General features: G+C 39.8%; 1 protein-coding gene across 3 annotated transcripts; it reads right to left on the minus strand.

Moving 5' to 3' along the window:
• Positions 1-229: 229 nt before the first annotated feature.
• LOC109445320 (caspase-14) lies at positions 230-23,480 on the minus strand. 3 transcript variants are annotated; one of them, XM_019727586.2, is made up of 7 exons: positions 22,953-23,480; positions 20,946-20,998; positions 19,500-19,649; positions 16,160-16,385; positions 15,576-15,692; positions 6,468-6,577; positions 230-4,368 (listed from the first exon to the last, which is right to left on the minus strand). In XM_019727586.2, the coding sequence occupies exons 1-7, from the start codon at positions 23,296-23,298 to the stop codon at positions 4,267-4,269; spliced, it is 1,104 nt and encodes a 367-aa protein (XP_019583145.2). In that variant the 5' UTR covers positions 23,299-23,480; the 3' UTR covers positions 230-4,266. The 3 variants fall into 3 exon arrangements, with proteins under 3 accessions (XP_019583145.2, XP_074168686.1, XP_074168687.1); XM_074312585.1 differs by lacking the exons at positions 230-4,368; positions 6,468-6,577 and adding an exon at positions 6,584-9,876; XM_074312586.1 differs by lacking the exons at positions 230-4,368; positions 6,468-6,577 and adding an exon at positions 12,251-13,370.
• Positions 23,481-25,199: the final 1,719 nt, after the last annotated feature.

Raw genomic sequence — 25,199 nt, forward strand, 5'->3', positions numbered from 1 at the left:
CAGCCAGGATTCGAGGTCTTTCCCAGCCTTTCGTATCTACCAAGAACTTGAGCGGGTCCCTCACCTAAACTGCAGTTTCCTAACGTGGGAAGGAGTGTTGAACCCAGCAAGCCTAAGGGTTAGATGAACAAAAGCTGCAGAAACTATTTTCATTTTTTTGGAGGACAATTTAGCAAGTTCACTTACGGGAAATTTTCCTGAAAAAATAAAGAGGACAAGACTGCACAGATGCGTGAGAATCTTTATTAGTATATAAAAAAATTACAATATTCAATAGATTCGTTAGTAAAAATGTATTCCATCGATACAATACTATACAGCTATTCAAAAATAAAATTCTATGGTACAAAAAAGAGTTACAGGATGAGAGGGCGATTATTTTAAAAACTAAAAGCCCTATGTGTTAAAGATGATTGTAAATAAGTAGCCAAATTATTCATAATTATACAATAGGTTTCAAAGCCAGCTGCGCTTAGAATCACTTGCAGAGCTTTCAAAGATGCCCAATCCCAAACCAGAAAATCTGATTTTTAAAAAATAGCTCCCTAGATAGTTTTAATGTGCAGCCGGGATGAGAACCACTGTGATACACAAGTACAGAAAACGGTGGGTTTTTCTCCCTCATTTTTCAGTATTTTTTAAATTTCCTGTAAGGACCAGATTGTTTTTAAATTGACAAAACAATACCCCACCGCGTTTAAACGAAGAGCTGACATGGAAAAAACATGAACTTAGTCATGGCTTTCAGCATCTTTGCTGAAAACACCTGGAGACATTTTGGCTCTCAAAAAAAGGGAAGACTTCAAAATAGCTATATGGAGACTGAATGGCTGGCTTTTATGGACAGTTTTCTGTCGCTGCAGGACTTCTCTGGAGAGCCTTCTAGAACAATACCAAACCATAACAGCAGCTTCCTCCCCTATGCACCAGAGTTTTGAGAATATTTCCATTAGGACCATCAGGGCATGCACAGTAATTATGTTTAGGTGTTTGTTTCTCCACAAGACCTTTTCCTACAAAATAACTTTGTCCTTAAGAACTGATCTGCATGGTGAAAATTCTTGGTGAAGAAATGAGTTGAGAAAAGTCCAAAGATGAAAAACGTACAGTAGGGAGAGCAAGCCACGGTGAGAGCCTTTGGCCTAAGAGGCACTTGTCAAAGAATGGCTGTAGCTCCCAGCCTGCTGTCCACCTCCCCATCTCGCAGCCTCCTGGTCCTCTGCACAAGTTTCTCCACCATTTTTTATTCATGCCCACTTTTGATAAAAATCTCAGAGCCTTCCTTTTGGAAACTTTGGTTTCTGGGGTTTGTATTTAGAAAACTGAGCTTAAATTTTTTTTTTTAAATATAAAATTGTGCTAGGGACTGTAGTTTTTTTGGACTACACTTCACATGGGTGGCTAAGAGAGCCCTGTTCTGATTTGAAGTTGAGAGAGGAACTAGCCCCAGACATCGAGTTCATCTTGGGCATCTTCCCACCTCCCTATCTGACCAGACTTCTTGTTCCTCGTCCCCTGTTTGCCTGGTATCCAGTTATCCCAAGTCCTCTGTAGTGGCCTAAGCAATGTTCCAAAATCACTTTTCCCTCCTTTGTCCCAAAGTTCTTATTTCTTCAGTTAAATGGCATGGTCCCTTCTGTCCAATGAAAACATTCTGTCTTATAACTTTCTCTGTCACTTGGTACTTTGTCCGTGTATTTGTTCATGCACTAGAATCCCAGCTAACTGTGACTGTGAACATGTCACTTCACCTCTCCCAGGAAATAGCTATTGATGTTTCAGCTGATGCCATCCCCCTAAAACGAGCCCCTGAGCCTGGAAATCCTGCAGATGCAAGTGAATGGAGAAGGCTCACCTGATATTTTATGAACCAAGGAGACATTTTAATGGTCTATAAAAAAAAAAAAAGTTACATATTAAATATCAGAAGTCAAAGGCTTAAAAATTAAATCACATATACTTAAGAAATAACATTAACTACAAAGGACACAATTATCCCTGAAATGGAGACAGGCCTGGAGATTCTGTGTTACTTCAATTTGGCCCTCAATCTTCAGACCGTTCTCACCAAACACCTGTATCCTCACACAGGTGCAAGAGTCTTACGCAGCTGCTAGCTTGAATCCTGAGGTTGAAGGAATAGCCACATCTGCAGAATGTTCATAAGAAGTCAGAATTCACAGGTCGAGTTGGATGAGTTCTCAGTCAGCTGAGCCAAATCTCCTTTTAAACAGATGGGGAAACCGAGGTCCAAATATAGTCCAAAGATACAGAAAAAGTTAGAGCATAATTATAATTACAATTAAAATTCATGCTCAGTCCACAGCTTGTTTCTCTAAAAACACTGGTCTACATACAGGTTTTCTTTATAGTGGGATAGAACCCAACTTGCATCTTGAAGAATTGAGGGTATAGAAGAAGCACACCGTGAGAACAAAGGGCATTTCAGGCAGAGAGAGTGAACTATGATGTGATAACATATCCAAAAGTGTTCAGCCAACATTCATTAATCCACAAGCCCAATTCTGCGAGAGGGGATTACGGAGGGAAGGGCAAATCACCTGGTATGGCCAAGACCCAAACAGTACACAGGTACTTCAGGTTAAAGCCTGACAGAGAAGGACTTGGAATATTCTCCTAAGGGAATCGAGAATATTCTGCAGGCAGTGGGGAGTCAAAGGATTATTAACAATGGTATGGGTTTTATACAGAGATTTAGGGGAAACAGGTTAACTTCCAACTTGTTCCATTAAAATGTCCATGGGACAGGCAAGCAGGTGGGGTTGACTCGCAGGTGGCTTGATATGCACCGATGTCATGAGGTAAGGTCTGAGGAATGGATGAAATAATGAAAAGACAGGAATTTGCTAAACATTTATGACAGGGCTTCTCTGTGTCTTAAGGCACAGGTGGAAGCTGGGATACACTAATAAACAGCACAGATGGCTGGTTGTTACAACTGAAGTGGAGAGAGATTAAACAGCCACTACATGGTCATTTAAGTACAGTAGTGCTAAATGCTACAGAAGAAAAGTGTAGGGTCTCTGAACACTTAGAAAGAGCTGACCTAGCATGAGGGGTTGTGGAAAGCTTTCCTGTGCAGGTGATGCTTGAACCAAACTGTGAAGGATGGAATGGACTTATCTACCTGGGGTGGAACAGAGTGTTCCAGACAGTGAAACCTGCCGTTCAAAGGTACTGAGGCAGCAAGAAGGAAGCTGGGGAATGGATGGGGGTGAAAACAGGAAGGCATCACGGGCACCAAGTACAAGCACAGACACCTAGATAAGACTTGAGGATGGCATAGAGTGGAAAAGGAGATCGGTCTGCCTGCAGACAACAATGCAGGGGAAATAAGGCGACCTAGGGGACAAGACCACATAAAGATAGTTCTTGAATACGAAGCCAAGGAAATGAGGCTTCAGATCGAGATGGGAAAGGAAGGGGGGTAATAACAAGAGACGCACATGATAAAAATAGTACATACATAGAGCTGGACCTCCATGTTTTGATAACAGTTTAGGAAAAAAAAATTTCAGTAAACAGTGATCTTTAAAAAAAAGTCAGGGCCGGCCCGGTGGCTCAGGCGGTTAGAGCTCCATGCTCCTAACTCCGAAGGCTGCCGGTTCGATTCCCACATGGGCCAGTGGGCTCTCAACCACAAGGTTGCCGGTTCAACTCCTCGGTCCCGAGTCCCGCAAGGGATGGTGGGCTCTGCCCCCTGCAACTAAGATTGAACACGGCACCTTGAGCTGAGCTGCCGCTGAGCTCCCGGGTGGCTCAGTTGGTTGGAGCATGTCCTCTCAACCACAAGGTTGCCGGTTCGACTCCCGCAAGGGATGGTGGGCTGTGCCCCCTGCAACTAGCAACGGCAACTGGACCTGGAGCTGAGCTGCGCCCTCCACAACTAAGACTGAAAGAGCAACTTGAAGCTGAACAGAACCCTCCACAACTAAGATTGAAAGGACAAAAACTTGACTTGGAAAAAAAAAAAAAAAAAAGGCCTGGAAGTACACACTGTTCCCCAATAAAGTCCTGTTCCCCTACCCCAATTAAAAAAAAAAAAAGTCAAATTATTTACAAGTTCCAAACAAGTAGTTAAATCTTAGAAAGACATATGTATATATGTATAGGAAACAAATTGGAGAAATATAACTAGTGACAGAAATAATGCAAAGTGACAACCATTAGCACTATACTACAAAGCCTCCCAGTTCTTTACAAAGTCGACTATGAAGCAGTCCTTATTTTTAAATCTTCCCGATATCAAAAGTACACGGATCTAGTTAGAGTCGATTCCATTACAAGTGACACTTTTATTGGTTCTTCATGTAGATAAAATTCAGCGTGCACCACTTTGTTATTCACCTGCAAGAGAAAAGCACAAACTGTCCAAAAGAATGTAACAGCCCTGAGCAAAAGCCTTTTAGTAAACTCCACAGGATGAGATGGCAAAATTCTGACCCCACCAGGAAAACAATGCAAACATTATAATAAGCAGATATCCCAACACCACAGTGGGATGGAAAAGCACTGTATTCAAGAGTCCACAGACACCTGGGTTCAGTCTCAAGCTTGCCCTGGGTAATATTAAACCAGGTATTAACCCTTCCTGAACCGTGGTAACTTGTGGTAAGATGAAAGAGTTGAATTATATTATATCCAAAGTATCCAACAGCTCTACAATTCCAGGATTGATTATAAGCACGTTAGCTGCTATCTTACTGCAACTTTAATGCAAAGGCCACCTCATGCTCATCTCCAGACTTTTTCTCACCAGTGTCTACTCAACAAGTGCTTTAACACTGAAGAGTGTTCAATAAAGACTTAATGAACATTAGTCAGCAGAACAGTTTTCAGTTAGCATTAACTGAGTGGATTTCTATTTACAGTCACTTAAAACTTTATTGTTGTTACACATTCCTGAGATGCTGACAAGAAATCTCTATTTTCTTAAAGAGAGAAATTGAGCAATATGAGACATTTGGGAAAATGGTTGGAATGACTGTCAAAATTGTCCCTTTAACATTTTTCCCAACAGCTTACCTAAATCATGTAAAAAAAGAGTTTTGAAAGCTGTTAAGCATCATATGTAAAGTATTAACATTAATTTTTTTTAAGAAATAAAAACAGTTACCATCCCTTGGAGAGAAGTGAGGAGTAATTACCGTATTTTGCCGTGTATAATGCACACCTTTTTGCCCAAATTTGTGAGGGAAAAATAAGGATGCACATTATAGATGGGTAGTACTAATTCCATATCTATATAAATGTTTTAAATTCTTTTATTTATGCTTATGAGTTAAAAGTGTAACTCTAGAAATCAATAACTATATCCTATACAAAATAATACCCTGGAATATGATAATTGGTTTTGCTGAATTTAGGACAAACTTGCCATGACGAAGAGTTCTTGGCCTTGTATGATGCATAAATGACATAAATTTGGTATCGGTACATAAAATTTCTTGTACCATATGTTAAAAATAAATGCTAAAATTCCTTTATAATAATAGCTAAAATGCTAATAATTCCTTTACAAAAAACAAGTGTTAAATGTAAATAAAAATTTGAATTAAAAAATTAAAATGAAAGATTTCTTTTCTCCTGAAAGTTTGAGCCAAAAACATGGGTGCACATTATACACGGGAGCACATTCTACACGGCAAAACACAGTAACACTTAATTGTGATTAGGGCATGAATGCTAGAAGTATTCTGTCTGGCCTGGAATGACAACTCCGCCACTTACTAGCTCTCCATCAGTGATAGTGGATGCAAATCCCAGTACCTACCTGTGAGGTTGTTGGGGGTGCTAAGTGGATTAATATCTGTAAAGCACAGAGAACAGGAACTGGCACAGTGAGCCATGCCACAGATATTAGTATTGCTGTTACTGTGTTCATTTATAGCTTTTCCTAATTAGCTCTCTTTGAGGGTAAAAATCCCAGATTAAGAAGAAAATTACTCTTCAATCCTGCTATAATAAACCACTATAATCAGACCATTGTCCAAACTACAATTTGTGTATAAATCTGCTACAATTCCTGGCCACTCATTCATCCAGTGAACATTGACCACAGGCTACAAAAAGTGGGGAGACACAAGCGAGCCAGTGTCAGCCCTTAAGGAAGCCCTCAGGTCTTCCCCTCTCCCAGTTGAGTCAGGCCGAAGCCAACTGCAATGACAGAACTATAGAGCAAGTAGCAACTACAAAGCTCATCCAATAGGCCACTCACACATATTACCAATGAACAGAAAGTGTCACTATCAGTTTTCCTTGGTATCTGGCTCAACTGTGTCTTCTGAACAATGCAGCCACAGTCCTCTAAACTCACAATCAGCCCACAGTTTTCAAGCAACTTTTCAGTCTCTCTCATGTTTTCATGGCTAACGTCGGTCTCCTCAGGAAAATGTTGTCAAGTGCATTAGCTTCAGAGAGAACGTGGTCACTTGGAATTTACTTACTTTGGTGAAAAAGTCAACGATGTGACACTTATTTCCATACTGTTGAAAGACGTCAATCATTGCTGCTATCATCACAGAGCCATTGCGGGAATGACGTAAAGCAACATGATCTACAAAGAACAAGAACATCTGGTCCATTTTCTTCCTCTACTTGCAGCTCAATTGTTCTTTTACCCACAGTTAAAATCCAGAAAATAACTTTGAACTGAGAGTACAAAAATACTCTTGCATTAGCAGGAGTGTGTCTGGGGCCATAACAGACACGGGCACAAACAGAGGAAGCACCTGAGCCTCACAAGGGACTCGTGTGACAAAAACCTATCAATAGAGCGTTCTTTTTAACATGCATTTTTTTAAACAAAAGTTTTCAAATATACACAAAAATAAAAAAGCAAAATTTAACAGGCCCTCATATAGTCATCCTTCTGATTCAAGTTATCATCATTTTGCCATTTGCTTCATTGTATCCTTCTATATTTTTATTGCTTTTACTATAGTATTTTAAGCTGAATACCCCTAAATATTCCATATGGAATTTATTTTAGGGTCCTCAAAAGTTTAATTATTGAAATTATTATTAGAATAAAAAGCATAAAACATGTCTGTTTAATGTGGAAATTCAATGGAAATATCAAAATTGCACCCCTCAATATAAATCTGGGTTGGAAATGAAAAAATATAGGACATCTTTGCAACTTCAGTGTAGGCAAAGGTTTCTTAGAACACAAAAAACATAAACCATAACAAAAAATTGTGATAAATTGGACTTAATCAAAATTTAGAACTTTTGATTTATGAAAGACATTGTTAAGAAAATGGAAAACAAGCCACAGATTGGGAGAAAATATTTGTAACACATACTAGAGAAATGACTTGTATTCAGAATATGTAAAGAACTCTTACAAATTAACAAACAAAAAATATAAAATTGGAGAAAAGAATGGCCAAAAGGCACATGAATCATCATCATTATTAGTCTTTCAGGAAATGCAAATTAAAACCACAAGGTGATACTATTATACACCCATTAGATTGTCTAAAAATTTAAAAAACAGATCATACCAAGTGTTAATGAGGATATGGAGCAACTGAAACTCTCGGACACTGATGATGGGAGTATAAAATGGTGCAACCACTTTGGAAAATAATTTGGCAGTTTCTTTAAAAGTTAAACATGTACCTACTGTGTGAACCAGTCATTCCACTTCTTGGTATTTACCCAAGGAAAACAAAAACATATGCCCCCAAGATTTGCACACATTTGTTCATAGCAGCTTTATTTGTAATAACTGAAAACTAGAAACAACTCAAATGTTATACAAGTGAAAGGATAAACAAATTGTTATATCCATACAACTGAATACTACTCAAGAATAAAAGGGAATGAACTACTGATATATAAAACAACATGGGTGAATCACAAAACCATTATGCTGTGTGGAAGAAGACAGGCCAAAAACAAACAGACAAACCCAAACATACTGTGTAATTCTGGTTCTATAAAATTCCCAGAAAAAAATGTAATCTGATCGGTGGTAAGAGAGCAGATCTGTGGTGACCTAGGGATGGGAATGAACCAGAACATGAGGAAATATTTGCTTATTTTGAGTATCACGATGGTGTCACGAGGGTATATTTATTTCTCTTCAAATTGTTTACCTGAAATATACACAATTTATATTTTAATTATACCTCTGTAGTGTTGTAAAAGAATCCACAGAATATATCTGTGTAAGGAAATTTCAGTATTGCCCCTCTTAGAGTAAATCTGAGTTAGAATCACCGTATCACAAAGCTTGACCCTCTATCTACGCATATAGCTGCAGTTTCAACCTCTCCCAGTCTGGAATTTTAATCAACCAGTCTGGAATTTTCTGGTCAAGCACCAATAAATAAATCTGTCACATGGGCCCTCTCCATCCGCCTTGGAAAGAAGCAATCTGCATGATAAAAATCCCTTCCCATTCTCTTCCCCTCTCCCTCAAAAGATATCCTAGCCCCAAAGTAATCTTTTCTTAATTTGTTAATAACTCTCTTGCCCCACCCTTCTTCCTATAAAAAAACTTCCATTTTGTACAAACCCTCAGATTGCCCTTCTAGTTGCTAGGTAGGATGCTGCCCAGTTTGTGACTCACATAATAAAGCCAATTAGATCTTCAAATTTACTCAGTTGAATTTTGTTCCTTAGCATTACATTTAAAACTTCCCCATGATGAATCTTTTCACCTGCTGCATGGTTCTACTGTATGAATAGTCATGTGCCACATAACAAGTTTCAGTCAACGACAGGCCACATATACAACGGTGGTCCCGTAAGATTATAATGGAGCTGAAAAGGTCCTATCGCCTAGTGACATCATAGCCATTGTAAGGTCCTGGCACAACATATTACACAAATACCACTGTGTTACAATTGCATACAGTATTCAGTACAATAACATGCTCTACAGTCTAGGAGCTGTGTTGGAACAGAATATGTCTGTTTGGCATAGGATTATTTTAGGCAGGTTAATTTTAAGCAGCAGAAACATGGGAGAAGCTCTGAAAACCAAGCAGAAGTTATCCTTTGTAAAAGACATTCACATTTGTAAGGGAAATCTCCATTTATAAGGGTGTCTCCCTCTTTGTATTCGAAAGAGAAGAATGAACCTAAATCTCTAGAAACTCTTATCAGAGGAGAAGGCAATGATTTAAATCTGCATAATAGATTTACCCTTGTTTACTGTGCTTTTCCTTGTAACCTCCCATCACTGGCTCCCCCCAGCACCAACATCTTCTGTCTTCAGCTGAAAATGGTATTTAAGGTGGTGGCTTCAGCCATTTTGGTGAATTACTCAGTTTTCCTGGGTCTCTCTCATGCATACAAAAGGTATACATGTTATGAAACTTTTGTTTTCCCCCGTTAGTCTGTGTTTGATTACAGGGCTGTCTCAACCAAGAACCCAGAAGGGTCAAGGGAAATTATTTTTCTTCCCCGACAGAGCAATAGGCTCTAGCTACCACATAGCTTACGTGTGTAGTAGGTTCTATTACTTATGTTTGCGTCAGTGCATTCTATGATGGTCAACGTCATTGCCTAATGATGCATGTCACAGAAAGTGTGCCCGGTCCTTAAGCAGCCCATGACTGTATACCATTCCCAGTGACGTTAGCGCCTCCTCCACTTCAGTTCTCCCTCCTGTAAACTTTCAAAGGAGCACCCTCGTTAGAGTGACCAACTCGTCCAGCTTTGCCCACTCGCCCAGTTTTAACATTGAAAAGTCCAGTATACCAGGAAACCCCTCAATCTCTGGCAAACTGGGACAGTTGGTCACCCTATCCCAGGTATACACATACGGAAAGGCGGAGGTCTCAAGACTTTCTCAGTTCACGGTAGCCTTAGCATCTCAGTAACTTTTGCACAGTGCTCCTAGGCCAAGAAAAATAGAGTTCCATTTAAAAAAGTAGTTAGGATATAAATGCTAAGTTTAAAGCTAATAATCTATTGGCTACTTGGGTACAAAAATAAAATAACTGTGCCTGAAATGTTGAAAGAAAGAAAAGATGGAATCACAAGAAGGAACAAGCAAAGATATTGTCAAATAGCCAGATTTGGGTATAAAATGAATTTACCACCTATAAATCTTCCTTAAATTACTAAAGGATATACTTCAGGAAAAAAGAAAACAATCCCAGAAAAATGGTCTGAGATTCAGGAAGTAATAGAGAACAAAAAAAATGGTAAACACAAATACAGACAGTGTTAAATATTACAATAATGTTCTAATTTGTGAAGTTTTAAAATAGGAATAGGCATTACCTAGAATAGTGCTTGCCACCCTAGTGTATGCCAACATATTTGATAAAAATGTGTTAATGTCTTAATTCAGAAGAAAATCAGGGGAAAGGAGAATTAAGTAACAGAAATAAATGTTAAACAAAAGTAGCACTCAAGTGTGCAAGGAGGTGATGAGAATTAATGTTCTAACATTCCTTTTATCATCAGTGAGTAAAAATAAGCCTTTTTATTAACTCTCAAGTAAGTACACATGTATAAAATTTCACAGGTAACCATGAGAAGAAAAGATATGGAATCCATCAAGTCAGTAGGAGGAGAAAATGTAAGAATAACTAAACTCATACTCAATGAAAAACAAGAGCATAAAGGAGTGGGGGAAGCAAAGAAAAATAGGACAAATAGCATAAAGTAAAATGACAAAAGTGCAAATATATCAATAGTCACAATAAATTGTCCTAACTAAGCAGTAAAAAGATTGATAATGTCAGACTGGATTAAAAAACAAAATCCAGCTACATATTTTTTTTAAAGTCTAAAATATCAGAGCCCAGAAAAATTAATAGAAAAAGATCTGAAGGAGATATAACAGGAAAATACAGACTAAACGGATATTGGGGTGTCTCTATTAGTATCACACAAAATAAATTATACCAAAAAGCACTTTTTGGGACAGTAGATTTGCTAAACAATGACAAAAAATATTTATTTTACCAAAAAGTGTAACAATTCTAAAATTATGCTCTATTAAAGTTGCCTCAAAATACCTATATAAGCAAAAATAAACAATAGAAAATGCAGAAGAAACCGACAAATCCACCACGATAACATGACATATTAATAAAGACACAACCTCAATTACTGGCAGGTCAAGCAGACAAATTTAGTAGAGACATAAAACATTTGAACAACAAACACAATTAAGCTTAATAGAAATGCATACACCCTGAACTCAATAAGTGGAGACTACATATTCTTAAACTTATATAGAATATTTATGGTAATCTGATAGCTATTAAAAAATTTACTACTGGGCCGGCCCGGTGGCTCAGGTGGTTAGAGCTCCGTGCTCCTAACGCCGAAGGCTGCTGGTTCGATTCCCACATGGGCCAGTGGGCTCTCAACCACAAGGTTGCCGGTTCAATTCCTCGAGTCCCGCAAGGGATGGTGGGCAGCGCCCCCTGCAACTAGCAACGGCAACTGGACCTGGAGCTGAGCTGCGCCCTCCACAACTAAGATTGAAAGGACAACAACTTGACTTGGAAAAAAGTCCTGGAAGTACACACTGTTCCCCAATAAAGTCCTGTTCCCGTTCCCCAATAAAATCTTAAAAAAAAAAAAAAAAAAATTTACTACAGACCAAGACATAAATCATCAAATCTCAACAGATTTCAAATTGATATCATAGTCCATAGTCTTTCTCAGTTCATAGCACACATAAATTAGATATCAATAACAAAAGGATTAATTTTAAAATTTCAACACCAGAAATTTAGAGACATATTTCTAAATAACTAATAGGTAAAAAAAAATAATGGAAAGTTAAGAATTCTTAGAATTGAAAGACAAAAATGTTACACATTAAAATGCAAGTAATATAGTAAAAGCACTACTTAGAGCAGAATTATAGCTTTAAAATTTCTTGTATTTTTGAAAAGATATAAAATAATGAGTCAAGTACCTAAGTGAAATAGTTGGAAAGAATAGAATAACCCCCCGCCCCAAAATGGAGAAAAAAATGGAAATATGAGCCAAAAATTAATGAAATAAAAAACAAACATAATACTAGAGAGGATTAACAAAACTAAAAATGGGATATTAAACAAATAAATAAACCACTGGTAAAACTCATCAAGAATTAAAGAAGCCACAAATATTAAAGATAAAAAAGGCAAAAGAACTATAGATTAGAGCTTTCACATGATTAAAGATACAATGAACTGTGCCAAAAAAAATTTGCAAATAAACTTTTTTGCCCCCATTGAGAAGCAACCCCCCCACCCCCACCCTGAACAATTTATTGAAGGGTCCATGCTTTCACCATTGATTAGTAATGGCTTCCTTGTTGTGTATCTACCTTTCCTGTACATTAATTCTACCTCTCAGTTCTCTATTCCATCCCAATGGTCTATTTGTCTGTACCTAGGCTGATAGTTTTTGTTATTCCTTTATACCTAGTACTCATATTTTACAAGACACATTCTCTCAAACATCTGCACAGCTCACTCTCATGTCCTTCAAGTTTCTACACAAGCATCAACTGAGAAGCTGATTCTCAGTTGATTCTTGTGTAGAAACTTTTGTTGATTCTTCTCAGAAACATCTCTATACATCTCATTTTAAAACTGCAATCTCCACTCCTACCCCTCAACACTCTCTATCCCATTCCTGCATTATTTTTCTCTGTAGCACTTACCACCATCTAACATATTTTATTTTTGGTAAACTTTTCATTGAAGGGTACCCATCATATGGAAAAATGTGCAAAGCCTAAGAGCATATAATAGCTCAATATATTTTCATAGAGCACACACACCCACATAACTGGCACTCTCATCAGTAAACAAGATGGTACCAGCACTCCAGAAGTCCCCACTTGCCCGTTCTGATCATTACCACTCCAAACACTCTGCAGTATGCTGACTTCCAACACCACGGATTAGTTTTGCCTATTTTTGAACTGCATACAAATGCAATCATAAAGGAACACAATATCTATTTTCTCTATGTGTTTATTGTCTGTCTCTCCCCACCTAGAACATAAAACTCAGTGGAGACAGAGAGTTTTTAATCTTTCAATCATTACTGAATCTCTAGCCTTCAAACATATATAGGCTAGGATGTAGTTGTAAAATTCATTCATTCGGCAATATTGGAGCACGAGGTTCTTTGTCTTCACCCTTAATTATTCCATAATAATTTTGTGATTAGTTTGTCACATTCCATGAAAAAAGAAAAAAACATGTTGGAATTCAATTTATAGATTAATTTGGAAAAAACTGACATTTCTATGATATTGAAGTTTCCCATCCATGAGCATGGTATTTCTCATTCTTTATTCAGGTATTGTTATTTTCTCCAATAAAGTTCTTGTTCATCTTTTATTAGTCATTCCTAGGCATGATTCACTAAAGCAAGAGAAATAATGTGGTATCTTTTTATTTTCTATTATATGTTCTAATTTATCATTGTTACTGTATACAAATTATTAATTTCTAGAATACTGATCCTTACCCCTTTCTCTTACGTTAATGCATTAGCTAGGACCACCCCTGCCGTGTGAGATAGTGGTGGTGATAGTGGGCATGCTTGTCTCACAACTAACTTTTAAAAAATCTTACAGCTTTATTAAAGTATAATTGATAACTGGCAATCATCTATATGTACTTAAGTGTACAATTTAATAAGTTTTGACATATGTAAACTTCCATGAAACCATCACCACAGTAAAGATAATGAACATTCTAATCAGCCTCCCAGTGTCCTTTGTCCCTTTGTAATCCTTTCCTCCCACTCCATCCTCCATCCCCTACACCACCGATTTGCCTTCTGTCACTATGTACAGATTGGTCTGCATTTTCTATCATTTTATATACACAGAATCCCACAGTATGTACTTTATCTGGTTTCTTTCAGTCAGCATACTATTCTGAGCTTCCTCTATGTTGTCGCTTGTATCAAGAGCTCATTTCTTATGACCGAGGAGTATTCCATGTATGATATACCATGATTTGCTTATCCATTCACCTGTTGATGGTCATTTGGGCTTTTCGAATTTTTGACTATTTCACATAAAGCAATGTGCAAGCATCTTGGGTAAATAACCAAGGAGTGGAATCTTTTTTTTTCTTTCTAATTTTTATAAGAGCTTATCTGAGCCAAACTGACAACATATGCTGGGAAGCAAGATCTCAAAAGCTCCTCAAAGACAGGAATTTTACATCTAACTTTTAATGGAGAATTTTTGTTTTCTTTTTTTAAAAGATTTTATTGGGGAAGGGGAACAGGACTTTATTGGGGGACAGTGTGCACCCCCCAGGCCTTCTTCTTTTTCCCCAAGTCAAGCTGTTCTCCCTCCAGTCCCAGTCGTGGAGGGCGCAGCCCAGCCCCAGGTCCAGCCGCAGTCTTCTAGTTGCAGGGGGCACAGCCCACCATCCCCTGCGGGAGTCGAACCTGCAACCTTGTGGTTGAGAGGACGCGCTGCAACCAACCGAGCAATCCGGGAGCTCAGCGGCAGCTCAACTCAAGGTGCTGTGTTCAATCTTAGTTGCAGGGGGCGCTGCCCACCATCCCTTGCAGGACCTGAGAAGTTGAACCGGCAACCTTGTGGTTGAGAGCCCACTGGCCCATGTGGGAATCGAACCGGCAGCCCTCGAAGCCAGGAGCATGGAGCTCCAACCGCCCGAGCCACCGGGCTGGCCCTGTTTTCTTTTTAAGGAGGGCGCAGCTCACAGTGGCCCATGCGGGGATCACATCGGCAACCTTGGTGTTATTGGCACCACGCTCTAACCAACTGAGCTAACTGGCCACCACAAATGAGGAAATTTTTAATGTCTCACCATTAAGTATATTTCATTACTGCCCTTATTTTCCTTTGGTTCCATTTTTTCACTAACATTTTATCTTGCATTGCGCATTTGTAAACTACCTTAATCCTTCTTGAAGAAGGTCAAGGGAAAACCAATTAAATATATGTCCTTGACCATTTACTACTTACTATCTTCTCTACATTTTCCGGTTTCCCCTCATGAGTGAATCAAGTCCATCCAGCACACAAGATTGTTTTAGACTTTAACTTATTATTAGTAATAGTATTAGTAATAACAATGTTATTTGCATAATGTTAGTAATAGTAGTAGCTAATTTTTTTGGTATTTATTACACGTCACTATGATAAGTGCAATAACTGCATTACATAATTTATATAACATCCTAATGACATAAGTAAAATTTATCAGTCTCATTTTATATGAAGAAACTGATATCTCTAGAGGATAAAAACTACTGAAGTTCTCAAAGATAGCAAGTGGCAGAGCTAGCATTTGGGCCAACACCTTTTTCACATGAGAGCCAATGATCTTATTTACCATGTGATACTTTGCTAAGCGGTTCGTATCTTTGTGGAAAAAATGCACAGTTAAGATGCCAACCAGCCCTTCTGAAAATGGGAACATTTTCTGAAGGGAGATGGAGGGGTTAATGAAAATTTCTCCTTATAAACGTCAATTTGTAAAGCACGGATCACTTTTTTTAAAGATTCAAAAATCATTAGCAATAACCAAAACCCTCTGGCACAATCTGTAGTTCATGGTCATCTACCCTCACCGTCTTACCCGGCTGGGTGGGATAGATGATGAAATAGTCGCTGAAGGTGGGCAGCCTCCTCCTCTCTGATATGTCATCTGACTCCATGGGTTCATCATCCGTTTCAATCCCATTATCTTTTTTCTCTATTTTTGAGGAATGAAAATACAAACTACAATAATACATCACTGACACCAGGAGCCCTGAATGAAAGTCACAACAAGCTTGTATCTCCACAAGAGAAATACCCACAAAAGCTATATAAGTCAGATGTCAGTCCCACAAGCCACCTGGAATCACATGGATGGTGGGATGTCTCTTGGAAATTGCACATGCCTGTCTCAGAATTTGAGGCTCTCAGACCCACCTCACGAAGGACCATCCCTCGGCCTAAGTTAGCTATTCTAACCCAAGTAAGTTTTCTGTCCATCCCTTCCTCCCAGCTCAAAGTCCCCAGTATACTACATAACTGAATTTATGTCATCTAAGGGTCCTCTAATTTAAAATATAATATTCACATATGTATTTTTTTAAACTGACTTACTTTCTTTCCTCAATCATCAATATGAGAATTCCCTAGAAACATGGCTATTACAAAGCACTCTTTACTTACCTCCTCTGCAGGCCTGAATTATAAAGATCTTTGGTTTCTCATGAAGTGCTGGACAATTTTTATTGTTAAACATTTCAAAAACATCTTCCAAGCTGACTTTGTCACCATTTTTCATTTTAATAAAGCCGTTTTCTCCATGGGACATAAGAGTAACAAGGCAACAGGCAATTTCATCTTTAATTTCATTTAATCCATCACGAAATACTGTTAGTGTCTCAATTAATCCCTGTAATACAGGATAATATATTATAAAGAACTGAAGGTGGGAAAAATCAGAAATGCTAGAGGTGTCCCCTTTACTACTAGGTGATCCAGATGATAAATATGAAAATACCTACATTTCTAACAGAATTAGTATGAGATAAATATTAGTTTCTTGACTTGTCACTCCCTTTTGGTTGCTCTCAGAATTCATCTGACTTCTTCTTGTGTTCCTGGTTCTTATTTGACAAAATTAGGGCATTTCTGATTCTCTACCACAAAATACAACAGAATTATAGTTCCCCAAAGGGTTAATGTATTTAAATTTTATATTAACTTATTTTAATATATAAAAATGTGACTTTATAAAATTAATATTCTCAATAGGTAGAAATGGAAGGGAGTGGGGGAGTCCACCCAATAGTATATACCTGCCAGGATCTATCCGTAAATGTCATCAGAATCCATCCCATTAAAAGAGAAGGCAGGAATGGCTGCTATCACTACTCCCATACATGTAATAAAGATCCTACCCACCTCAATGAAGTAAAGTGAAAATTAAATGAAATTTAAATATTGGAAACAAAGAGCCCAAACTCATTATTTACAGATAATATGACTATTGAGAAATATAAAATAAGTCACCTAAAAAACTATTAGAACTAGAGATCAAGTTGACTAGATATAAAATTAATTTACAGAGATCTATATTTCCCCAATTGTCCAGCAATAATCATTTAAGCCACATAATGGAAAAAAGGATCCCATTTGTGGTCATAATAAAACTAAAATACCTAGGAATAAACCTAACAAGGAATACACATTACCTAAATAAAGAAAACTATAAAATAAACTTCAGTGAAGAGGCAATATAAACAAACCATGATATGTCAATGTTTCTGACTACAATGCCGCCAATACTATCAATTTGCTATTATAGTTCACTCCAAATTCATCTCAGTTCAATGTCATGTCAACCAAAATCCCAAAGAATTTCCACAAAACTTAACCAGATGAGTCTCAAGGTCATAGATGAAAGATAATGATCAAGAATAGCCAAGAATTTAGAAGGAAAAATAATAATAATAATAATAATAATAATAATAATTGGGGGACAGGTCCTATCAGATATCAAATAGTACTATAAAATCATGGTGAAAAAAAGCAGTGCTATACTGACATAAATATAAACAAATATATGAATGGAATATTTTAGAATCCAGAAATTAATCCAAGTACTATACACAGGAATTTAGTCCATGATAAAGGTGGAATTTCAAACATGTGGGTGAAGGACATATCATTCAACACATGTTGAGACCACTGACTATCCATCTGGAAATAGTTAGACCTCCTATACCACACTGTTCCAAAAATAAAATTCCAGAGCATAGAAGGTAAACCTTAAACCATAAAAATATCACAGAAAAACTAATTTTAAAATTTCCAAGTTGGGAAGGCACTGGGGTTTAATCAAGACACAAAACCAAGAAGCTGACAAACAGACTGTCAAGTTTATTCACAAAACTTCCATATGACTTAAGACCACAAGTCAAAAGGCAACTAACATGGTAGGAGAAAAATATTTGCACAATATTCTGCGAATGAATAACATTCAAGGAAATAACTATAAGATAAAAGAAAGAAAATCCAGTAGGAAAAAGGCCAAAGGATACAAACAGTTAATTTACAGACGGAAAAAAAGTGGTCAAAAGATGCCCAACTGTGAAAATGAAACTTCATAACCTGGAAAAATGGAAAATGAAACTTAAAACGGAAATACTTTTGCTAGTAAATATTACTACATGTTTATAAATAAATGTTGACAGGATGTAGAGAAAGAGACCACTTTTGGACCTTTGAGAGAATAACAACCAAAAGAACATTGACAATGTCTGACATCTGAATGGAAGGGGCTTGATTAAATATTATGTACAATAGAAGAGATTCTGGTACAATCTTTGGGGACAATGAAGAAGTGTGTTTTTAGCTTTAAAATAATAAAATCAAAATTGAGCAGTTACTATAAGTCAGCTACTATTCTGAGAAAGTTTACACAGAGACCCTCATTTCATCCTCACAACAACCCTACATGATAATTTCCTATCATCAGCGCGCCCCCACCCCCTTGTAGAGATAAGAAAGTAGTCAATTAATTTAAGACAGGGTTTCTAACACTGTTGTACTATTGACATTTGGGGCCAGATAATTCTTTGCTATAGGGGGCTGTCCTGGGCATTGCAGGATGTACAGCAACATCACTGTCTTCTACCCACTGGCTTCCAGTTTTGACAACCAAAAATGTCTCCGGACATTGTCAAATGCCATCTGGGGGGGCGGGGGGGGGGCGGGGGGAGAACAAAATCACTCTCAGTTGAGAAGGTAACACAACTAGCAAGAGACAGGATTCCAACTCTGGCAGTCCACACTGCATTCACACTGCTATGTTTTCCTTGATGTTCATTAGCAGTGACTTCTGGAAACTTGAAGGGCTTTCCTATGTCATTATCCCAAAATACGGGAAGGTCTAGGCCATGATTGAGCTAGGGTCAGAGAGATCAAAATGGAATCCACCCACCACCACTATTCTTCAATCTTATTTTTTCTGTGTCATCTAGTTAAGTCACAATACAATTCTGCCCAGGACTCTCAGAGTGCCCCTCTCCCCTAACCCCTTATATGGTTCCAAGTAAGTCCCACAAGGACTTTTCAAAGCCCATGGGCTCTGATGCTGCTGTAATCCCTCTGGCCTACCCTCCTGATGACCTCTCAAATCTCTTTTCGTTGGTCTTCCCTGCTCCCAAATGCCCTGGACCTTACCCAGTCTGGACTCATAGCTTCTCCTTGGGCCTCCTTGCCCACCTTGCCTAGACACCTTCTTGGGTTTCCTTTCCCTCTTCAACCGCACAGCCCTAGCTCAGACTAAAACCCAAGAGGTCCTGCTTGACTGGAAGGAGAGCTGAGGTATCACACACTTAAGATTACAAAAGTATTATGAAATTTCATCAGGATATACATGTCACTGCTCAGTAGATCTTGGTTCTTGCCAGGTAGTAAAAGCCCATTTAAAAAAGGAAGGCAGGAAGGAAGGGAGAAAATAATACAAGCTACAATTTTTCATTGGTTTTTAATTTGTTACCTTTTTGTCAGGATCGATGCACAATGTCCTTTCAAACTGGCACTTCCCAAGCCAGGTTTCCATTTGTCGGATGTCCTGGTCAGACCCTGGCCTGTCCTTTTTTACACACATTAGGAAAGCCTTCCGCTTGCCACTCAGGTCATAACGGTCCTGTTTTCCAGCAAAGCCAAGAAACAATATTTAAACCAAACCACACTCAGAAAACCAAATACACCATATACTGGTGACCCTCGAACCACCCGGGGCTTAGGGACACCGACCTGCGCAGTCAGCCCTCAGCATTCACATTTACGGATTCCCAACCGCCAGCTGACCCTTCAACATGGGTAGGAACTGTGTGGGTCAATCCTGATATAAGTGGACCCGTGCAATTCAAACCCATGTTGTTCATGGGTCACCTGTATAGGAAATGATGAGTTTCTTCTGGGATTAATGGGGAGGTTTCCCAGTTAGGATCAGGGCACAAAACTGATTGCCTCTCTTACCAGTTGTGGGGGAGGAGGGAAGGAGGCATGACTTGGTTTATAATTCTTTCAAATACCTTTCTCAGACTTGGACTACTAGGGTAACCTCATTAAATTCATATATACATATATATACATCCATAACTACCAGTTTAAAAAAATAGAGCTGATACAGGAAAATGATTAATAACAACAACACAAGGCTGCAGTCATCAAAATCCAGAATGTGGGACATTCTACAGGACAAATAACCTGGTTTCTTCAACAAATAACTGGAAAAGGTTAAAAAGGGGAGAAGTATCATAAATTAAGAGACTTAAGAGACAAACCAATCAAGTTTAATTGTGTAGACCTTGTTTGAATCAGAACTCTGACGCAAACAAACCAACTGTGAAAGATATAGCAACCAGTTAAGGAAACGTGAATGCTAACTGCATCTTTGCCAAGACTAAGGACTTTGTTTTCGTTATTGATTTTTGAGGTAGACTAAGGACATAACGGTTTTGTTTTGAAAAAAAGTCTTTCTCAGAGATACACACTAAAGTTTATGTAGATGAAAGTGATATGATATCTGGATTTGCTTGCTTTACAAGAATTAGGAGTGGGGAGCAGATGAAATAAGACTGGTCATTATATTCCTAATTGTTGACGCAGGATGATAAATATGGTGGGCTGAAGTTTAGAAGATTCATTTTTCTCCTCTCTCTATTTTAGCGTATGTTTAAAATATCCATAATAAAACTTAAAAAAAGAAATCAACCCTGCAGCCAGCAATTGATGTAGTTGCCTAAGGCCATGCACCCTATTCTTTTATCTCCAGTGTCTCACTTTCTTTGATGTGTAAAATGGAAATAATAACAGTGCCTAGTTCTTCTGGTTGGTTAATGCATGCACAGTCGTTCTAACTGCCTGTTTCACTTTTATGTTACAACGGAAAGGAGTGAGGTCTGACCACTTCAGACAACCACAGAGGTAGGCTTACCAATTCATTTTCCACATAGTCAAAACTTCTCTTCAGAATTTTTGTTGGGATCACTGAATAATGAAGGTTCATGAAAAAGAAAACAGAAAAAGAGCATTATTTTTTTTTTCATTTTTCAATCAAGATCTGTTGTTCCTGTTAACCGGAAGCTCTCCGAAGAAATTCAATTATCTCTTATGTTTGGGCCCAGCAGGCTTCAATGGATCTCATTTTAGACCAGGTTCCTTGGATTAGGAACACCCCCTCCCAAACTCATGAGTCTGAAAACCTAAAACAGATCTCTCTTAGCACCCCCCATCAAGTTCAGGGGCAGAAAGACCCAAGCCAGAAAGGACAGGGACTAATTGATATTACTGCACATGCACTTCCTGAAGAGTAAACCACAACATCAGTAAAGGGAAAGATGAATTAAAGGCACTAGACCCTATTTTATTTATCATATCTTAGTATTGAATTCAAATACTTACTGGGTCCCTACAGTGTGTAGCCATGACATTGTATAGTTTGGATGATTCTGAGAAAGGAAAAAACCACTTTGCTAACAGCAAGTGACTCACAGTCTAACATGGGGATAAAAATGTGATACATAAACAACTGACCTGGGAGGGGTAAGGGAAGTCCTGTACAGGTGCAGTAAAGGAACAGAGAATCAAAGGCTCAATGGGGTCAGTAGCCTGCCTACAGGACACGTTTGTGGGCTGTAGTTCTCATTCATTACAAATCGACAAAAATCAGCAACAGCTACACGACTCAAAACTCAACGAGATCATAAGCAGGCTGACAGCACAGACCATCAAGAGTATATTTTAATGTCTACCTCAGTGCTTCTCTCCATGAATAAATATTACCGTATTTTTGCCATGTATAATGCACACTTTTTGGCCCAAATTGGTGAAGGGGAAAAATAAGGATGTGCACTGTACATGGGTAGTACTAATTCCGTATCTACATAAACGTTTTTAATTCTTTTATTTATGCTTCTGAGCTTACAGTGTAACTCTAGAAATCAATACCGATATCTGTATGCAAAATAATACTCTGGAATATGATAACCGGTTTTGCTGAACTTACTACGAACTTGCAACAACGAAGAGTTCTTGGCCTTCTGTGATGGGTAAATATCGTAAATCTGGTACCGGAACATAAAATTTCTGGTACCTTGTATCTGTTCTTGTGCTACATAAAATTTCTTGTATCATAATGTGTTAAAAAAAAAATGCTAAAATTCCTTTATGATACAAAAAACAAATACCTCAATGTAAACAAATAAAAATTTGAATTAAAAAATTAAAATGAAAGGTATTTTCCCCCCTGAAAGTTTGGGTCAAAAACGTGGGTTCACATTATACATGACAGCGCATTACACACGGCGAAATACCGTATACACACATACACTTACTAAATTGAGGGTAGGGGAAGCCCTAACCTCCTTCAACCTGTTACACAGGCATTTCTTGATCCTAAGCCACATTCCCAGATTTACAGCAAATGGTCTAATGGTGTATAAGGAGAAGAGGACCCCCCCCCCCCAAAAAAAAAACACCCACTGGAGATGTGGCAGAGGGCATTCCCACACTGGGTTTCTCTGCATCTAAAAATCTCCCGTATCATAATCACTTGGAGGTACTTGTCAAAAATGCATCTCAGGTCTGCTGAATCAATCTGATTTCTGAGCCCACCCCAAAACGAACCCTGATGGCTACTCTTCCACTGGACACTCGGATCCGAGCCTGGGAATGGTGACTCTCCTGCCCGCTTACTCCCGGGCTCCCACCTCTCGCCGCCGTTCCACTTGGTCCCTCAACGGCTGCATCCTCCTTGCTCTGATTACCCCTCCCCTTCCCGCGCCGCTCACCTGGGCTTCCAGCACCCCCTGGGGACCCGCCCGGGAACCCCGAGGCGGCGGGACCAAGCCCCACGCTCCCCGAGAACGCCCGCGTTTGTATCCGCCCTCCCCCCTGCCCCAGCCCAGGACTTGCTGGGCCGCGGGGTCGTGTCCGAGCTTACCCCGGCTGCAGGCTGTGGGGTCGCTCTGCCAGCGCGGCAGCAGGTCGGCGCGGGGCAGCTGCTTCAGCACCTTGGCGAGGACGCGCGGCGCCTCCAGGTAGTAGTGCTTGGCGAGGAGAGCCGCCAGCCCCGCTGCGGGGCGACCCTCCAGCTCCAGCTGCACCGGACTCACGCGAGGCTCCTCGTCTAGCTTCTTGAGGATGGCGCGGAAGTTGCTCAGCTCCTGCGGGGACAGCATTTCCAGGGTCTCCTGCAATTCCCTCTGCAGCTTCTCCATGGCCTGTGCGACCTTCGGAGGTGCCCAGGTGACCGCGAGCTTCAGCCGCTCCTGGGGCTTCCCCTCCATGGGCGCCCAACCTTGCCGAAGCTCCTAGGCCGAAGGGGCCAATCCGAGGAGGCCCCAGCACAGCGCGCCTCACACGCCACCCGCTTCTGCTCTTTGTTTTGAAAAAAGGAGGCGTTTCCGCTAGACTGCAGCGGATCGGTCCGCGGGGCTCGGCTGCAGCCAGGCAGCTCCCGCCTTCCCTCCTCTCGGGCCCCGCCCACGCCCGGCGCCACGCCCCTCACCTAGGTCATCCCTTCCTCCCCGGCGGTTGCGCAGGGGCTCTGCTTCCAGCGCCACCCCAAAGAACCCTTCTTTAATTAACCCTTGGAGCTCCGGTTGAGGGAACTGAGTGGTGAATCCGGCCCTATACGGGGTTCCTCCGTGGTTCTCTGCCTTGGCTGAGCGTTAAGGACCTCTTGGGGAACTTTTAAAACTCCTTGTGCCCAGGCCAGTCTAGGCTGATTACATTAGAATCTCTGGGTGGCAGACCCCAGCATCGGTTGTTTTAATTTTAAAGCTCTCCAGATGATTCCAATGGACAGCCAACTTTGAGAACCACTGATCTTGGACTCCAGAGTGTTTATCAGCAAGGAGCCATAACTCAGAAGCTGAGATAACACCTAGAAGGTGTTGCATTGAACCAGCCCAACTTTTTGAGAGGGCGTGGTGACAAGGGCTGAGTTTTGAGACTTTGATGTCAGCAAGAAGCTAGAAATGCACACTGCTCAGCCTGGGGAACGTGTAGGGAGCGTTGCCTTGGTGAGCAGATCTGACTAGCTTGAAAACTCCCCCATAGTCATTGCTAAGTTCCCTGACTTGATTAGGCCCTCATAATCATGGTTTGCCCCCAAACTACTTACCCTTTTGAATAGCTGAATCTCAAAACCTGTTTGAATCCTGATTCAAATAAACCCAACTGTACACATTTTTGAGACAATCAGGGAAATGTGAATATGGGCTGGGTATTGGATATGCAAAAAAGTTAACTTTTTTTGAGTGGGATAACATTGCAGTTATGTAAGAAAGATGTCCATAGTTTTTAGAGATGGGCAATGAAGTATGGAAAGGTGAAAGGTGTGATGTCTGGGGGTCTGCCTTTAAAAGCTTCACAAAGGAAACAGTGGGGGAAGACTGGAAATAACAAGCAAGAGTGGCAAAGTCCTGATAACTGTTCCATCTGGGTGATGTGGATGGAAGGCAGGTACCATTGGCTCCCATCTTGTGATTGTTTGAAAAATTTCACAATATATTTTGGAAACTGAGTATAATGGCAGCTTGAAAGCTTTGCTTCTGTCCTTTTGGCTCTGCCTTACTAAGCCATCTCTCTCTAGTTGCCAGATGACTGCTTCCTCCCACAAAGCCCTGCCTCTAAATAATTTACTTAAAAGTCAGAGGCAGCCAAGAATCAATAATGAAAAAAAAAAGGGGCACTGAGCCACATTTACAAAGCTGGCTGAAGCTCACTAGCCACTTCCTTTCTGAACTTTAATACCCGTGGCAGACTGCAAGAGGAAAAAACAAATCATTGGGGACTGAGATATGCAGATCTCGGGGCCACTTGCCTCTGGAATCAATGTTCACCAAGGGCAATTTCAGTTTTACCCTGTTTAGAGAAAATTAGACTATTTCTCCAAATCTAATGATTATTTGGCCCAAAAAGAATAAATGAGGAACACAGAAGGGGTCTCTGGTATAAGCTGAGCTTATCTGCACTGGGAGGAAGCCCACACCTCTGCCCCTCTCCTCCCAGGGTCCCCTGGCAGGGCCCTCAATGGCATTAGGCCTGCAAGGCCCAAGATGAGGTGTCAAAGGAGACTGAAGTGGCCCTGAACACCCTGCCTCAGAGTCTAAGCTCGAAGGAGGCAGCGCTCCATCCATCATTTGTTAACCTGCCTTCCCTTCAGTCCTGTCCCAGCATTCCA

The sequence above is a fragment of the Rhinolophus sinicus genome, linkage group LG10 (assembly GCF_036562045.2).
Source record: "Rhinolophus sinicus isolate RSC01 linkage group LG10, ASM3656204v1, whole genome shotgun sequence".
Classification (NCBI taxonomy): Eukaryota; Metazoa; Chordata; class Mammalia; order Chiroptera; family Rhinolophidae; genus Rhinolophus; species Rhinolophus sinicus.